The following is a 19,037-nucleotide window of genomic DNA, read 5'->3' on the forward strand; positions in this document are numbered from 1 at the left end:
GAAGAAATATAGTAATACTTTAATCATGACCCTTAATTTATTTGAAGACTTCAAAGGATATTAGAGGCGAACACGGGCTGTTTCTGTCGATCAGAAGGGGCGTTGGTTGGAGAAGTGCCCAAATCACCACCCTAGGAAGCCGGTTCCCCCCAAATGAAACCTGAAACCAACCTTTCGTTTCCTTGGGATGGGCTCATCAAAGAGCAAGTTGCCGGCCTCCGCCTCGTCGATGCCGTCGTCAGGGGGCGCGGGGCTGCGGAAGGGCTTGAAGCTGTCGGCAGACAGCGGCGGCGACGGCGTGGACGGGTTGGACTGGTCGCTAGGGGCGCTCCAGCTCCAGTAGCCGCTGCTGCTGGTGCTGGAAGGCACGCCGCCCCCCTCCTTCCAGGATCCGCTCAGGCCCTCTGTCGGAGCACACAAGCACAGCGTCAGCGCCCATTCCCGGGCTCCAGGGGCACTCAGGCCGGGTCAGAGGAGCAGTGGGGACCGAGATTCCCTGCTGGTGAAAGCACCCGCAGCCCACTTGGTAATTTGCAACAGCTCAGTATGTACGTTGTACTCTATTTATACTTTCAAAAAAGTTGCATGATAGTTTGTTTATAAACATCTGTTTTAGCCATATATGCGTGCGTGCTAAGTCGCTTCTGTCCTGTGGACTGTAGCCCACCATGCTCCTCTGTCCATGGGATTTTCCTGGCAAGAATACTAAAGTGGGTTGCTATGCCCTCCTCAGGACAGGCCTTTCCTATGAGTTTTCTGATGGATGTTGCTTTATGCAAAACTAGTTCTTTAGGATGATAGTGGAGAATATATGACAACAAGGAGGAAAAAAGTTTAGGAAGTTTAGGTGTTTATGGACTATCTTACTAAGGGAGTAATGATATGCGGAATTTCTCCAAACCCCAGCTCCACATTTTAACATTTTAAAAGGAATTTCTTACAGGGCTGTGATCTTTGGAATACATTTACAGAGTTGATCTAAGATTTAAGAACCTAAGAGAGAGAATTTCTGATTAGTTACCTAAAGCCATTTGCCATCCAGCTTATTCTAACAAATAATTGTGCCTTATATTTGGTGTATGTTTTACATCTTACAAGGGCTTCCTGGTAGTTCAGCTGGTGAAGAATCCACCTGCAATGCAGGTGACCCCAGTTCGATTCCAGGGTTGGGAAGATCCCCTAGAGAAGGGATCGGCTACCCACTCCAGTATTCTGACCTGGAGAATTCCATGGACAGAGGAGCCTGGTGGGCTACAGTCCATGTGATCGAAAAGAGTCGGACACAACTGAGCAACTTTCACTTTCATTTCACTTACATCTTACAAAGCTTATTCACACAATCTGATGCATTCTCATAATATCTGTCTTTCAGAGCAAGGATTATTATGCCCATTTTACAGATGAGGTCCCTGAGGCACCAGGAAATTAACTGACTTGCCATGATTAGTACATAACGAGGATGGGCCAGGGTCTCAGACCCTGGTCTATCAGTTGGCCCTCCTTCTCCTTCAGTACATGCAGACCCCAGGTATGAGCATTCTTCTTTTTTTCAGGCAAAGCTGAGATCAGAAAAGAACTTATTGGTAATAATTACTGATAAGACTGGTGTTGAATTTTACTTTTCCACTTGTGGGAGAAAACATGATGAAATGCTTGCTAATATAGAGAGATTTTTGCCCAGTTGGAATGTCTTCAGGGGCTCTCTTAATCACTGAAGATTTGCTTTATTTTTCAAAATGCCCAATCTTAATTAGCATTTGTATAAATTTGACTTTCTTTTGGATAATTTCTCCTCCATATTAATGTGCATTTTGAATATATTAAAACTATATCCTAACTACAAGAAGGAAAAAAAATCCCAAAATGCCTCATTAAAGAAATGCTATTAACATCTGTGTAATTAGTAATGAACTGAAGACAAACAACATACTAGCATTCATCAAAACATTTCTTGACTATCTTCACCTAATTATAGGTTTCCAGCATATTCCTCAACTTTGTCAAGCAAAAAGTTCAGTTAGATGAATGAAGTTTTAAGTTGAATAGCAGAAGTAAGTTAACCATCTCATTTAAGCCTAGCTCTAACAGAATTACATGGTCTGTTATGCAGGCTCACACCTTGATAGCATTAACAAAACCAAACCAGCATCTCACTCCCTGTGGTCTACACAGAGACTGAGATACTCCCTGAACTGGAGTTGCTTCTACTAAATAAGAAAGCTCTTTCAATACATGACTTCAGGCTGAGTCTGCCTGGGAAATCCCAGGGACGGCGGAACCTGGTGGGCTGCCGTCTATGGGGTCGCGCAGAGTCGGACACGACAGGCAACTTAGCCGCAGCAGCATAAAGCCTTAGGTAATATTACCTGGTGGACAAACTCTCTTGGCAGGCCCAGGAGGCTTATAAATATATTAAAGCATACACTTGTATAATAAAACAAGTTCGTGGTGCAAGGTCTGTAATCATGGTAAGTAGGAGGAACTGGCAGGAGAAGAAGGGGACAACAGAAGATGAGATGGTTGGATGGCATCACTGACTCAATGGACATGAGTTTGAGCAAGCTCGGGAAGTTGGTGATGGACAGGAAAGCCTGGCATGCTGCCAGGCTTTGGGGGCTCCCAGTCCATGGGGTCGCAAAGAGTCAGACATGACTGATCAACTGAACCGAAACAATGAGGAACTGAAATAATTTTGAAGCCAACTATTGTTACAGTGTGGTTAACACTGTTTCCCGGCAGTGCCAAAAGTTAATTTATTTGTTTCCCTGTGAATGGCATTTCCTTTAGAAACACTATTTAATCAGAAGGACAATGGAATATAGAAATAAATCTTTCAGAAAAAAAGTCAGAACCAATTCCTAGTGCTTTTCAGAGAGCAGTGTCTTCTTATCTTAAACAAGCTTTTGCTAAACATTCAGACAGGCATTTTGCTGGAATCTCCCTCGTTTTGGACCCACATCCTAACAAAACGATCCTTTCCTAGCACAGTAGAGGATCACAACAGTTTCCAAAAATTCACTGATAGGCGATAATTCTGGAGATAATCTTTATTTCTGAAAAATAGCTTTCATTATCATAAATTCCTTTCCCTTTTTAAGAATTTGCTTCCTTTTGCAGAATAAATGAGACATCAGAAATTTGGGATTACTATCTGGGTAGTTATTTTTTTAAGTCATAATGAACACTCTCTTTATAACTATGCTAAGAAAAGTTTGTATTGAAGATGCAAAAGGTTTATTTTGATCCTAACATTTCAATACAAAGGAATATAAAAATGTTCTCAATTTAAAAATTCCAATGGTAGAAAGAATGAGTACATCAAAATTATTGTTTTCCCCTGAGGATTCCATGAAATTCTGCAATTCTTTTTTCCTAGAATAGGTTTTGGGGATGAGTTCAACCTTGCTTTTCTTATCATCTTTCTTTTGCAGCTTTGCCAAGCTGAGAAGGATATCAGGAAAGATCAGGCTCATCTCAAGGGCACGGTAGCTACTCTACGTGAAGTGACATCACCCCAGCTTGTAGGGAATCAAGACAGTAGGCACTGCTGATTTCTGGTATTGATCTACATTCCCAGCATCTTGATCATTCTTCCCACTTCCAAATAGATTGCATTAAGTTTGGGTGAGGACTTGATGGATGTTCCACAAATTTATTTTAACAACTCCTGCTTATAACCAGATTATGGGGGAACCCTGGCTCATCAGTGACTAGGCTGTCTTTTGAGAGGAGGTTTTCCCTGGCTGGTAAGTTCCACCCGGCGGCCTCAGAATACTACATTTCACTGATCTGCAATGTGGCTTCCGCTCCATGGGTCGTCCACTGTAAATGCTCTTTTCAAAGCCATGACATTCTTCTTGATGCAGAATTGAGTCCTTTTCACCTCAACCTTCTGAAGCATCAGATGTCGCTCCTTGAAACAAGCTTTTCCCTTGACTTCTATGAAATCACACTTTCCTGCTTTCCTCTGCTTCTCTAGTTACCCCTCTCCCTTCCTGGGTTCTTTCCCTTACATAATGAGGAGGCTCACCACTTTTCACTTAGCCACCTTCTCATTATCCTCTACTTTTCCACAGCTCTCTCAGGGTCAGCTTATCTACATTCATGGCTTCAAAATGTCGCCTTCCAATTCTTCATCAGCCCAGATCTGTCTCCCAGGCTGACCCAGCACCCCATCAGATCCTGTTCTTTGGATGATCCCAGGTTCTCCCTACTAAACGTGTTTCAAGCTGGATCTCTCATCTTCTTCGGCTACCCCACCTCTTGCTCCTAACATTCACCAAGAGATCGCCTCCTCTGCCTTTGCTCATCACCACAGGGAATGGGCTTCCCAGAAGTCACCCTCGTCACTCCTTCTCCTTTATCTTCTCTGTCTATCACCAAGTCTTGTTGATTCTTCCTTCTTCGTATTTCTCAATTATGCCCTATATGCATCCTCACTGTGACCACCAAGATTCAGGACACACACATGATTTTTTCCTGTTTATTTTTTGTTTTTGTCTTGTATACCCAATTATAACTTTCCAATGTTTCAATCATCTAATAGCTCTCCTATAGCCTCAGAAGAATGTCCAAACTCATAACCAGACAGATATGACTCCTTGATTTCCTGCCAGGCTCTCCAGCTTCATCTCCTACTGCCCTACTGATTCATCATATTGAATTCTATGAGTCAATATTATATCATGACTGAGACAGGAGATCTGGAATCAGAATGATACGGAAATAAGTTCAGCTCTGTTTAAAGTCAGCTAATCCTCAGGTGCCTCAGTTTACTCATCTGTAAAATAGTGATAACATCTCATAGAACTGTGAGAATTACATGAGATGAAGTAAACCTAGTATATGGCACATACTAAGTACTCAATAAATGCTAGCTATTAATACAGCTGTGATAGTTTTTCCCCCCAAAAGACTGTACATTACCTAGGAGTATGGACACTGTTTCAATGATATATTCAAACCATCTATTATGGTTGTTGTTCAGTTGCTAAGTCATGTCCGACTTTTTGTGATCCCATGAACTGTAGCACACCAGGCTGCATCTGTTATGGTACCTAATAAATATATACTGAATAAAAGAATGGATTAAGGAGCCTGGGATAATGCTTTTTCAAAATATTTAATCTTCAGAGTTCTTTGGTCCAACTGTCCCTCCAACCAAACAGGAAAAGAAAAAAAAAAGGCTGGGGAAGTAGCTTCAGGAGACCAATCTCCATCTACCTGAGGCAATACGGAACACAAGTTCTTAAAGATAAGTTGGAAAGGTGGTGGAGGTCAGTAAATGTGCACTCAATGGGTGGATGTAGGAATGAGATGCAGTGGGGTCTTTGGGACGATGAGGAAGAAGGAGGCTGGTAGCTCTGGGGTCCATTTCTTCCACATTTCCCTTCCCTTCCCACTAGTGGATGAGGGTCCATGGTATGTGTTAGGAATGAATCTGCATGTAAGTGCAAAGACCAGAGTCTGGAAGGATGTGTTCCAAACTGCTGAGAGCGACTGCCTTTGGGGAGGGACTGGGACTGGGCGGGTTTGTGCACCACATGGCTGAATTTTAAAACACGGGTGTGTTCATGTGTTGTGTAATTAAAAAATAACTGGAAAAAAAGGAAAAAAGGGGAAGAGAAAAGAAGAAAAAGAAAAGAGCTTCCTCAGAGAGAAGCTCTGCTCCTGATGTGAGAGGACCCTTCCCTGTGCGCGGTGCCCCAGGCTTACCGTTCTGCCGCACAGGAGGGCTCCTCACCAAAGGGCTGGTGGACAAGCTGGTTAGTACCATGGCTGCTGTCACCTTGTCCATGTCCAGCTCCTCCAAAGATTTCCTGGAAAACAGGGGGGACATGGTTCACTGTTCATTCTGCATCTCTGTGCCATGTTACCACACATGTTTACCCCTCTAGATTGTCCCCATGAAAATGCAATGTTTTGTTAGTTTTATTGTACAGATGAAGTCAAAGTCCAGAGGTTAAGTGATTCAGTCAAAACCATATACGACTGATGGTCCAGCGGTTAAGACTCCGAGCTTCCACTGCAAAACAGGTTCAATCCTTGTTCAGGGAACTAAGATCCCACAAGCTGCACAATGTGTCAAAAATTTAATAACAAAATCTGATTAAAATTTTTATATAATATTAGGAAATGTCAGGTCCATCCACTGGTCATTCATCTAACAGGTGTTTATTCAGAGTGAAGCATGGGGCCAGACTCTTCTAGGCATGGGTGATACGTGGTAAACAACACACGTGGCTGGTGAAGAGAAACACAGGATCAGCAAACAACCAAAAAGGGAGAGACTAATTTTCGGTAGTGACACTTGCTATGTCAGGCCCAGACAATGTGACATGACAAGGACCGTGGACAGCTGCACTCAACAGGGGCAGGGAAGGCTCTCTGAGGAGGTGAACTTTGAGCTGAATTATGAAGGAGGAGGAGGAGAAATTGACCCCCAGCAGCCAAGACAGCTGTGCGAAGGCGAGGCATCAGAAATCAGCGCTGGATATTTGGAGAGTGACCTGCTGGTGTGAGAAGGGGAGAGTGGTGCTGAGCTGGTCATGTGGGGTCTTTCAGCTGTGGGAGGTGCTTTGATTTTATTCCAGGTGGAACAGGAAGTGACTAGAAGGCTTGAAGCAGGTCTAATGATGTAAAATGATTGATATTTTAAAAATCATGACCTGAGCTGCTATATGGAGACTGAGTTCTAGAAAAGGTAGCATAGATGCAGGGAGGCTAGTTAGGACATAATTGCTAGGAATACAGACGTGGGAGTCTCGTGGACTAGGGCGGGGGCAGCAGCAGGTGCCTCGGAGGATTGCCGCTGCACTGGGTGTCGGGGGGAGGGAGAAGAAAGGAACGTGCCCACGTGTCTGGCTTGAGCATTAACTGGACCCATTTACTGCGATGGAGAGGGTGGGAGAAAATGCAGTGAGGGGTGTTTAAACTTCAGTGCTGGCTTTTCCACATTCTACGAGAAGAAGGCTAGGGCATAGGGTAGTTGCTATGCTGTTAACGTGAAGAGCCACTGAGACGAAGAGGTTACTCTGGTTCATTAATTTTGGTCAGCTAACCCTGAATAAAGGTTCATCAGATAATGATCATTGTGAACTGAAGCCGGCTTTTTAAAATTCATTTCAGTAATGAAGTTAGCATTGAGAGGCAAAAATGTATGCATTAATAGTACCCTGACGTCAGATAAATTGTACTGCCTCCTCAGAGATGAATATTTTATTTCAAATGAGGGAAGAGTTGAAGGAGCACAGGAGAGGATTAATAAGTCATATCGATAGAGGAATTGACACTTTGACAAAGGCGGTTTTCATCCACAGCTGTGCAGCTGTGCTGTATAGTTTGTAAAAGTAATGAACTCTTGAGAGAGAAACTTTATAGGATCGCTTCAAAACAAGAAAGGGAAAAAAGATTCCTGACTTGGAGAAAAATCAAATAGTTCCTGGGTAAGGCACGTTGGGGAACTGCTCAATCAATTTCACCATGAAATTATCAAAATTATTACAGTTTGGCTCTCTGATGTTCACCATAGTGCTGAATTACTGAGCAAAGCTTACTCTTTCAATCTAAGGTACCAAAAGATGGGAATGTTTGACATTTTCTTCTGTAGTTCTTCTCAAAGTACCTTATGCTCTCTCTTGGCAAATTGATGCATCAAAAGACAAATTACTCGATTCAGAGAAAAGTAGTTCTGGAAAGCAAGCTTGAGAGCACACAATGAAATTCACTGCACAGAAACTTTCAAGACAGTTTCATACACTTAGGGAAGAAACTACTCACTCATTTCGCATACCATTAAGAGATTTTACAGTATCTACAATTTATAAGATCCTCACACTTGGGAGTAAAGGTGATCCTCATTTTTTTTTTCCAGAAATGAGACCTCCTGAAACAGCACCAGGGAAAGAATGTAAAGCATCTTAAAGTAATTTTGAGTGTTTTATGTCTCAGTCTTCCCATGTAGTCATGGCCACAGAGGGAAGGGGTTACTTGGGGGCAGTGAAGGAGAAAAGCTTGCTATAGAGACTGTTTCGTATAAGCAGATAGTGGGGCTCCTTCCACAGCCTGAGCTCAGCTGTCAGGATCACTCCATGCCAGCAGGGGGCGCACCTGAGCAGGCCATGCTGCCATCTCTTCCAAGACTGAATTATGGGAGCTGCTTATTTCTCTTTCCATCTACCAGTCTTCTCTTTTTCTTTTGTTAACAAAAGGTTTAAGAACACAGAAGAGAGTTCCATGAGCCTGGCACAGGGAAATGGCATGACTTCGTAGGGAGAAGGTCCCTTGCCACTTGCCCCCATCCCTAAAGGGATCTGTTACACAGTCATGGTTCTTCGCTCTTCTCTGTCTTGGTTTCAGGGAGCTTCGTTTTTCCTTCCTCAATCTGCTCTGTGGTTTTTTTGATTTTTCACATCTAACATACACATTTATGTTTTATAGGTCTCATTGATAATTAACACAAAAGCTGATTTGTGTGTAAAGTATGAAGATCAATAGAGCATGTATCATCATAAAATATGCATTTATTTTGCATTGCCAAAAGCTGACATTTCAAAATAATTATTGAGTATCATAAAGCAGATTTCTGATGAGTAAAAAGAGGAATAAATATTAGTATAATCAGGGTGTTTGTGTATTTGGATTACCTTTAAGTTTCCTATCAGTCTGGAAGTTACTAAAAACAACGATAAAAAAAAATCAAAAGAATACATAGCTAATGATTCAGTTAACCTATATTTCTCGGAAACTATTGTTATCATGCTACATGAAACATTACCAGATGATATGGCCTTGTGCTGAGTTGTGTTTTTGTTTTTATCTTTGTTTAATTTCTTTTGGTACAGTACTATCTAATTACTGATTAATTGGTGCTGTAAATTCAAATCCTTATAATTAAACATGAAGAGATGATATACAAAGTAGAAATTGGAACACTTTGAGAAAATTGCTACAAAGGCCCTCTGGTAGATTTAGAGTTGTTGAGGCAGGGGGAAAAACGTTATCAGTAATACTAAATATTCTCTCCTGTTTGAAACTTAATTTGAGTCTACTGTAGAAAACCTTACTAATCGTATATTTACAAAAGGCTTTTCAATTTTTCTTTTCTCTCAAACTTAGTTGAGTATTAGAAGACTTAATAAGACTTAGAATTATTATTATTATTTTTAGAATTATTTTTTAAAAATAGTAATATTCATTGTTACTCTATATGTCAGTGCTCTTGAACCTTTTTGGGCCAGTTTAACCAGGGGCCAGTTTCGTGGAAGACAATTTTTCCATAGCCTAGGGATGTGGGGGATGTTTCAGTATGATTCTCACAAGGAGTGAGCCATCTAGATCCCTTGCATGTGTGGTTCACAGTAGGGTTTGAGCTTCTTCAGTTCAGTTCACTTCAGTCGCTCAGTAATGTCCAACTCTTTGCAACCCCATGGACTGCAATATGCCAGGCCTCCCTGTTCATTACCAACTCCAGGAGCTTACTAAAACTCATGTCCATTGAGTTGGTGATGCCATCCAACCATTTCATCCTCTGCCATCCCCTTCTCCTCCCACCTTCAATCCTTCCCAGCATCAGGGTCTTTTCAAATGAGTCAATGCTTTGCCTCAGGCAAAGTATTGGAGTTTCAGCTTCAACATCAGTCCTTCCAATGAATATTCAGGACTGATTTCCTTTAGGATGGACTGGTTCGATCTCCTAGCTGTCCGAGGGCCTCTGAGAGTCTAATGCTGCCACTGATCTGACAGGAGGTGGAGCTCAGGCAGTAAAGCAAGCGATGGGGAGTGGCTGTAAATACTGATGAAGTTTGATCACTCGCTCGCCACTCACCTCCTGTTGTGTGGCCCAGCTCCTAGTAGGCAATGGATCAATACCATGGCCCTGGGGGTTGGGACCCCTGCTGTATGTGATTTGTCCCTCAGGTTGACCTGGCTTTGATGACTGAACAGGATGACTGAACAGGATTTCAAGAAGGGAGAATCACATTTCAGGCAAGGAATTGGGCAAGTCCTTGCCTTGTAATCTGCTTAGGAGTCGTATTAGAAGGATGGGAGATGAGGACAGAGAGCCTGGGCCAGTTCACGGGGCCTCACGTGCCAGGCTGAGTGGTTTGTCATATCCTTGTGAGCAGAGGGAAGTCACTGAACCCTCTTGAACCTGGGGGAGAGATAGATGATCAACCTGTATTTTAGAAACAGGTCAAAATGGAACATGTAATGGAAAGGGAAGAAGCTAAAAGTAGGTTGTTTAGCTACTTTTAGTTAAGCCAAAATTCAAACCCCAAGTTATAGACTAAGAGACAACTATTCCTCAATGAACAGATAGTATTTAGTCTTTGAGTATACATTCCCTGTGTATCTGCTAAGGAGGTGTCCTGGGCCTCTCTGGGAGAAGCCGTAAAGGTAATGGTTAAGAGTACAGGCTCTGGAATGAATCAGATCATGTGGCTTCAAATCCACTCTGCCATTACTAGCTGTGTGACCTTGGGTAAATTACTAACATCTCGGAGTCTCTGTTTCTTTATTAGAAAAAGGAAGACAAAAAATAGATCTGTTGAGGGGCTTCCTTGCTGATCCAGTGGTAAAAAATCTGCCCGCCAACACAGGAGACACAGGTTAGATCCCTGATCTGGCAAGATCCCACATGCCACGGATCAACTAAGCCTGCGTACCACCTCTACTGAGCCTGCGCTCTAGAGCCTGGGAGCCACAGCTACTAAGTCCATGCGCCTAGACCCTGTGCTCTGCAGCAAAAGAGGCCACCACAAGGAGAAGCCCCTTCACTGCAACCGAGAGTAGCCTGCTCACCGCAACTAGAGAAAAGCCCACACACAGCAACGAAGACTCAGCACAGCCAAAAATAAATAAAGTTTAAAAAAATAGATCTGTTGAGAAAATTAAATGAGAAAATGTACATGAGTACCAACAGACAGCCTCACTAGAGTCAGGGTTCCATGGGTGTTAGCCATTATTAACCTTCAAGTTCATGAACACGCCCATAGCACATAACCCCCATGAAAGAGGAAAGCGTTAGGTTTCTTCACTTGCTTTTCTTATTCAGCACCAGCATTAGCAGTTGTTGCTTTTCTTTTTGGGTGCGCGTGTGTGTGTGTGTGTGTGTGTGTGTGTGTGGTGGTGATGGTATTATTTTTCATAAAGACACAGTTGTAACTTCACAAGAGGTGCTCTGAAGGAGGTGGCAACTGTGTAGCGAGGAGCAGCTGCTGGGCTCCTCACTAGTGCCACACAAGGATGTGGCTCATGACATCATGACTCTTGAGGTCCCCCCACAAGCAGCCAAAGCCTCCAGTGACCCTTTGGATTTTATTTCTGCTCTCAGCCCTCATTCCTGCACTACTAGCTATGTGCTCAGGGCTCTTTTCAGTTCAGTTCAGTCGCTCAGCTGTGTCCGACTCTTCGCGACCCCATGGACTGCAGCACGCCAGGCCTCCCTGTCCATCACCAGCTCCTGGAGTCCATGAGCCCAAACCTCATGTCCATGGAGTCGGTGATGCCATCCAACCATCTCATCCTCTGTCGTCCCCTTCTCCTCCCGCCTTCAATCTTTCCCAGCATCAGAGTCTTTTCAAATGAGTCAGTTCTTCACATCAGGTGGCCAAAGGGCTCTTTTAGTTCCTGGAAATACAGTTGCAAGAAAACTCAGCAGAGACTCTGCCCTCCTGAGCTGTGCTCTGTTGGAGAACCAGACCTTCATCAGACACATGGATAAACATAAATTTAGCTTCCCAGGTGGCTCAGGGGTAAAGAATATGCCTGCCATTTCAGGAGATGTGAGTTTAATCCCTGGATGGGGAAGATCCCCTGGAGAAGGAAATGGTAACCCACTCCAGTGTTTTTGCCTGGAAAATCCCATGGACAGAGGAGCCTGGTGGGCTACAGTCCATGGGGTCACAAGAGTCAGACACAACTTAGTAACTAAACCATCGCCCACAGATGTGACAAATGCCAGGTAGGAGTGTCTGGACTGGGGGCTCCTGGCTAAGGGGAGAGCTCCTAGCTCAGGACTGGAAGGGGGCACTGGCCGTAGCCTCTCTGAGGGTGTAGATGAGCCCAGGGCCAGGCAGTTCGGGAACACAGGCCAGGGTGCCTTCAGAAGCAAGGCCGAGGGCCATGGGGAGGGCCAGCTGGGTCGGGCCTGCGGAGCTCTCTAAGGCTCTTATCTTAAAGGCCTGGGAAGCACTGAGGTGTTTCCAGCAGGGTCGGGTGGGGAGAGGTCAGGTCAAGTTGAGGTGATGCTATCAGATTTACTTTTCAAAAAGCTCACCCTGGCCGCTGTGTGGAAAATGAGTTTCTGGGGTTTGACAACTGATCTTTTATCTGAGGAATTGACTGCCCGGTGACAGTGGCAGCAGGTTGCGGGATACAGCACCTGTGACAGGAAGAGGTAGTCAGGGGGTGTGTGCAGCATCGGTAGGCGCGGCCCCAGGCCCAGGGTCTCCCGCATGGGTGGGTGCGGCCAGCCGGCCTGAGTGCTTGGCCCTGGCCTGTGCCAACAAGCCCGGCTATTGTTCATGCCTCAAGAAGTGTTTTTCTTCTTTTGAAACACGTCATGCCTGAATGCCATCTGCTCGGAGGGTGTGTACAAACACGGTCTCCCCTGGCTAACCCACCAGCTAACAGAAAAGTGTTTTACACCCCAGAGAGCCATAAAAGACATTTATCTGCAATTAAAATGCTGTAGTAAGAAAACGGAAATAAAAATGAATACTACATCCCTTAGATTAGAACTAATCTAGTTCCTTAGCAACCACTGAAATCTGCTGTCTAGACCGAGTTCAATTACTTTTAAAACTTGTGGTAATCTTCAGACCAGGAATAAAGTCTGAAAATTAACTCTCTCCCACTAGAACGGGCACAGTGACATCTCCAATCCTGGAATTCTGCGAGAGCTTTCCCTGAGAGTTTGGAAAACTGGACCCAGTCACTGTTAAATGTGATTAAAAAGCATAAAAAGTTCATTTTCTTTCTAAAGGGATCTTGTAGCAAAGTGGTCCTTTTCCTTCCAGTTTCATTTTAGCTGTTGTTTCCTTCGAGACCACAAGGAAGATGAGAGAAGCTGCCTATTTTATTAAGGTGTCCAGTGGCCTTGATCAAACAAGATGGGAAAATGAGAGCAAACACATCATAATACATGAGGCAACACAGGTCAGTACTTCTGAAACTACCTGTGGGGAAGGATAATTTTTAAGAAATTTCTAATCAGTCATGGATCAATACTTCTGTCAAATACAAGGGGGAAAATGACCCGTGGAAGATATGCATGCTAAGTCCCTTCAGTCGTGTTTGACTTTTGTCAATTGCATGGACTGTAGGCTGCCTGGCTCCTCTATCCATGGGGATTTTCCAGGCAAGAATACTGGAGTGGGTTGCGGTGTGCTCCTCCAGGGGATCTTCCCGACCTAGGAGTCGAACCCCTGTCTCTTATGTCTCCTGCGTTGGCAGACGGGTTCTTTATTACTAGTGCCAGTGGAAGATGTGGTCATGTCAGACTGCTATGCAAATTTCTAAACTGCTGCTTCCTCTCAGTTTCTGTACCCAGATCACTGTGGGCTGATGACAGACTGCAGACTAGCACCGGTCCATGCAGCGCCCACTGAGTACGTGGCACTGGGCAATTGCTCTGACGTCCATTTCACTTTGCCTGAAAATCAACATCCAGTCCCCTCCCTCTTTCCCCCACTTGCTGCTCTGCTCTCCTCGGGTCCTCCCACCACCCTTGTCGCTCTGCACCTTGGGGCCCATGTTCCATCATCAGTGATCCCTTACCCTCTCCCCTCTACTGTATCCGGGCTCTCCTCTGAGGTTAATCCTCTTTTCTGTCAGAGTTTCCTGTCAGTCTCACTGAGGTCAGGCGGGGATGCCCACCTTTGACCTGCCCCCTAGGAGACCATCCCCCTTCGCCCTCATGCAGAAACTCTTGGGCGTCTGAGGCTCAGCTGTGCACTTACCTGACTCTCTCCTTCTTTCTGTCTCAGCAATCACCAGCCTTTCTAACAGCACCTCTCTCCCCAAACAGTCATCTAATGTTTTGGCAAATACATTATAGCCATTATTTTTAAAAATAATTTATAATTATAGCTATGATCCTAGGAGACTGATTGAAAACATCCAATAACCTAACTTCTGTGCCCCTAGCCCCCCAATATTCAGCCTAGTGCTGAGCTTAAGAAAAGACCCTGCAGCCAAGTAGACTGAGGGTTAATTTCCAGCAACTCCATTTACTAGATGAGTGATTTTAGGCAAATCTTGTAGCTTTGTGCAGCTTCATTCCTCTTGCATAAACTGGGAATAATAATAATACTGACCTCAAAGGGTTTTGGAAGAATTAAATAATTTACGTAAACTATCTGACCTATACTATGCATGCGTGTGAGCATGCATAGTTATGTCTGACTCTTTGTGATCCCATGGACTGTAGCAGGCCAGGCTTCCCTGTCCATCACCAACTTCTGGAGCTTGCTCAAACTCATGTCCCTCAGTTGGTGATGCCATCCAACCATCTCATCCTCTGTTGTCTCTTTCTCCTCCTGCCTTCAATCTTTCCCAGCATCAGGGTCTTTTCCAATGCCATCAAACCATCTCATCCTCTGTCGTCTTCTCCTCCTGTCTTCAATCTTTCCCAGCATCAGGGTCTTTTTCAATGAGTCAGTTCTTCGCATCAGGTGGTTAAAGTACTGGAGCTTCAGCTTCAGTATCAGTCCTTCCAGTGAATATTCAGGACTGATTTCCTTTAGGATTGACAGTCCATGTTGCTACAAATGGCAAAATTTTATTCTTTTTTGTGGTTGAGTATATTCCATTCTGGGCTTCCCTGGTGGCTCAGATGGTAAAGGATCTGTAGCTTAGACAGTAAAGAATCTGCCTGCAGTGCAGGAGACCTGGGTCAGGAAGATCACCTGGAGAAGGGAAAGGGAACCCACTCCAGTATTCTTGCCTAGAGAATCCCATGGAGAGAGGAGCCTGGTGGGCTACAGTCCATGGGGTGTCAAAGAGTGAGTGACCAACACTACTACTGTTATATTCCATTGTAATATACACTATATCTTCTTCATCCATTCATCTGTTGATGGACACTTAGGTTGCTTCCAGGTCTTGGCTATTGGGAATAGTGCTACTATGAACATAGAGTTTCATGTATCTTTTTGAATTATGGTTTTTGGTAAACAGCAGATACTCTATCTTCCTACACTTTATAGTAAATCAAGGCCACCAGGCATGAATCCTCGCATTTTGCCTCTTTACCTCCTTTACCTCTTTACCCTCTTGAACACTAGGTTCAAGTGTTGTTTTTCCTGGAAGCCATGCCTCCATCTGGCCGACTTCATCCTCCTCCAAGAGCCTGCTCCTTCTTCTGTGCCCACTAGCTTCTTTCTCTGTCCACTCACATGCTTAAGGGTTTCTTCCCACCTGCACTCAGGGTCATGAGGCAGGAATGAATGGGGTAGAATAGGAATGAGGACAGGGGTTGGAGATCCCAAGGGACAAGAAACTCTCAAGGAGGGACAGGCTTATAGCGTCAAAGGCAGTGGAGACCAAGCCCATCAGGACCAATGGAACTAGCTGCCAGGAAACAGAAGAAACTGTAGTAGGAATGGAAGTGGGATTGCTGTGGGTTGAGGAGTGAATGGTTACTAGGAAGTGAGAAATTCAAGGCAGGGATCATAAACGACTTTGGAAAGAAGCTTGGCCATGAAGGGAAGGAGGCTGCTGTTCCTTGAGGAAGTTAGAAGGTATTTGTCTGTCTTCAGATGGATGGGCTCTGTGCTCAGTCACTTCAGTTGTGTCCGACTCTTTGCGACCCCATGGACTATAGCCTGCCAGGCTCCTCTGTCCATGGGATTCTCCAGGCAAGAATCCTGGAGTGGGTTGCCATGCCATCCTCCAAGGGATCTTCCTGACCGGGGGATCCAACTCTTGTCTGCCTGTGTCTCCTGCATTACAGGTGGATTTTTACCCACTGAGCCACCTGGGAAGCCCAAATGGAGTCTAGTGCATTTAAATGCTGACAAGAAAGGGCCAGCAGCATGGAGAGGTTGGAGATCCAGGAGAGAAGGGATAATAAATGGACAAGGTCTTTACTAAGGCTGCATAGTGTGGGGTCCCCAGCTCAAGTGGAATTCACTTTATACACAGGCAGGAGCATTGTCCCTGTAACGAGTGAGCAGGACACTGGTGGCCTGGGTGCAGGCACATGTGTGGTGTGGGCTCGGGGACTTGATGATGTGTCTTTATGGAGGTTTTTTGCTTTAATTCTTTCCTCAGAAGCAGAAATGTTTCTCCGTGGGAAGTGGGGGAGGGGGCCCTGGAGGGCTGAAGGTTTGACATCGCAGTTATGAATAAGGAGAGAGAAAACTGAACAGGACCCCACAAGACAGCCATCAAGAATAGCTCTGCTGAAAGGCGGGGTGGGCGCTTTGAGAGCTGCAGCAAGAGGGTAGGGGGCAGCTGCTGGATTTTCCTGGGGAGCGGGGGTTAGATGAAGAGGTGTGCAGAGAGGGCCGATCTTGGTTTAGGAAATGAGTGAAGGCTGAGGGGCTGAAAGATAGGGGAGCAAATGGAGAGAAACCAGAGATCTTAATGAGATTTATTTATTTATTTTTTTTAATGAGATTTAAATACAAGTGCAGTGGGAGCAAGAGAGAGGAAGGGCTGAAAGAACTGGAGGTCATGAGCAGGCATGAGTACTGGAGATGGAGATTCTAGAGAGAGAGAGAGGAATTGTGGGAGACAGCAGGGCCAGGGCATGGCCGCAGGAGAAGAGCGCAGAGGCGGGGGAGGGATGAAGTCACTGCATCATGAATAGTGAGGCTGCCTATATAATGGTGGCTCATGTCACCCAGGAGAGGAAAGCTGCGAGCAGGTGATGCAAGCCTTTAGTAAAGGGTGAGTGACCAGGATGTCAGGAGAGTCAAGCCGGGGAGAGGTGGAGGGGCCTCAAGCAGCAGAAGGTTTATGCGGGAGTGGAGGAGCTGACAGCTTGTTAACAGCCGTGGGGACTGGGAGACATTCCTTCCTGTGAGGTTCCCCACCGCCTTTGGGATGAGATTCACACCCTGTGCATGAAGCACAGGCTGGAGACACGTGGTCCTCTCTAGCGGGGTCGCTGCATCTCACCCCCATTTCAGCACAGGTGCTCCGCAGGGCTTCCCTTGTGGCTCAGCTGGTAAAGAATCTGCCTGCAATGTGGGAGACCCTGGTTCAGTTCATGGGTTGGGAAGACCCCCTGGAGAAGGGAAAGGCTACCTGCTCCAGTATTCTGGCCTGGAGAATTCCAGGGACTGTATAGTCCATGGGGTCACAAAGAGTCAGACACAACTGAATGACTTTCATGTTCGTTTTCCACAGGGCAGCTCCCCAGTGGTAACCACACCCTCCTCTCCGTTCCTGTGCACAAGTTAAGCTCTCTGCTTTGGGAGCAAGCTTCCTCTGGGTTCCCCCTCACCCCGCCTGTCTCACCCTCACATCGTCAGCTCAGTCTCACTCCCTGGAGGCCTGCGGACCCTCGCCCAGCCAGCTGGCTGCCCCAGTGCCTGAGTTGCACGGTCAGGTGCTCGCTCCCCCTCGCCCCTGGACATCATGACTGTCTGACATCTATTGCCAACATGGAGCACAACCAGGCTTAAGGTCAACTCTTCGTGAAGAGTTTTGGGAGGAATCAGTGTCAAGTAGAGGCGGTGGGCAGTGGCCGATGGGTGGCAAAGAGCAACACAGAAAGCCCAGCTGAAGATCTTGCGCCGTTTTCTTCTGCTCATTAGGCCCAGTAATTCATTCAGTTCCTCAAGTGGAAAACAATTTCTCAAAAATTCAGCTATTAAATAAATCATTCACATGAATATTTTTTTCACTGGCTCCAAAGAGTGCTGGCCTATCTCTGCAGAACTGACGTGGGTCTGGTGTCTAGGCTCCTGCTCTGTATTCACCAAGGCCCGCAGACCCATCAGCGAACTCTGAGATGGCAGCAATAACATTATTAAATAATAAGTTCCAAATCCCCTGAAAACAATTCTGTGTGATGAGCTGGACTTCTGCATGTGAGCAGGCTGCTGGATGTAGCTCCGGGAAGCATCGAGAACACCCCCGATGGCCATTTTGCTGTGTAGGTTTGCGCTTTTGATCGCAGTCAGTGTGTTCTCCCGGAGCCACGAGGCTGGGCTGAAATCCACACAGTTTTCTCTGCACACAAAGCCTTCTATAAACGTGGAGGTGCCCCTCTGGGATGGCCTTTTAGGCAGCAGATGATAGAAGACCAGAGAGGACATGTCAAATCCTCTCTTGTGACAATGTGTGTGTGTGTGTGTGTGTGTGTGTGTATCATGCCTGTGTCTTTCTGGGTTGATGTCCTTTGTGGGTCTGTGTGTGAAAGCCTTTCTGTGTATCCGTGAATTTGTGTGTGTGTGTCCTGCGTCTGAGTGGGTTGATGTCCTGTGTATGTATGTCTGTGTGTGTCTCTCTGTGTGCCTGTGAGTGTATGAGTGTGTACATGTCCTGTGTATCTTCATGTCTGAGTCTGTGTGGGTTGATGTCCTGTGTGGGTCTGTATGTGAACGCCTTTCTGTGTAGCTGTGAATGTGTGAGTGTGTGTCTTGTGTGTGTGTATGTAACTGCGTGACTGTGTCTCTCTAGGTTGATGTCCTTTGTGGGTCTGTGTGTGTTTCTCTGTGTGTCTGTGAATGTGTGAGTGTGTGTCCTATGAGTGTATCTTCACATCTGTGGGGGCTGGCGTCCTGTGTGGGTCTGTGTGTGACTGTCTTCATGTGTGCTCTGTCTACAGAGAAGGGGATGGAAGGAGCTGCAGGTGACTATGGTCCCAGACCCCGTCTCCTGCCCAGAACAGTGGCCTCTTTCTTCCTGGCCTCTGGATGGCCAGATTCTTGCTGACTCTCTCTATTCCAGAAGCATCTGCCTGCCTCTCGGCAATGGCCAGGCAAGGTAGTCAGACTATCTGGAAAGGGCCCACGGATGTTTTAGCGGGTTTTTGCCTGGGCTGCTGTCTGTCTTCCCAGGTGGTGCTAGTAGTAAAG

At 45.6% G+C, this 19,037-nt stretch overlaps 1 protein-coding gene across 2 annotated transcripts in view; it reads right to left on the minus strand.

Annotated features, from left to right (window-relative positions):
* Positions 1-19,037, minus strand: part of ZNF704 (zinc finger protein 704) — a 262,185-nt gene that overhangs the window by 52,477 nt on the left and 190,671 nt on the right. For both annotated transcript variants that reach the window (XR_009740869.1, XM_061439067.1), the window contains exons 3-4: positions 5,716-5,819; positions 172-404 (exon numbers count right to left, since the gene is read on the minus strand). Coding sequence is in view for 1 of the 2 variants with exons in the window: in XM_061439067.1 (XP_061295051.1) it covers positions 172-404; positions 5,716-5,819 (337 nt within the window). In the remaining variant the exon portion in view is untranslated. The remainder of the gene's footprint in view (positions 1-171; positions 405-5,715; positions 5,820-19,037) is intronic.

Source organism: Bos javanicus, chromosome 14 (genome assembly GCF_032452875.1).
Source record: "Bos javanicus breed banteng chromosome 14, ARS-OSU_banteng_1.0, whole genome shotgun sequence".
Classification (NCBI taxonomy): domain Eukaryota; kingdom Metazoa; phylum Chordata; class Mammalia; order Artiodactyla; family Bovidae; genus Bos; species Bos javanicus.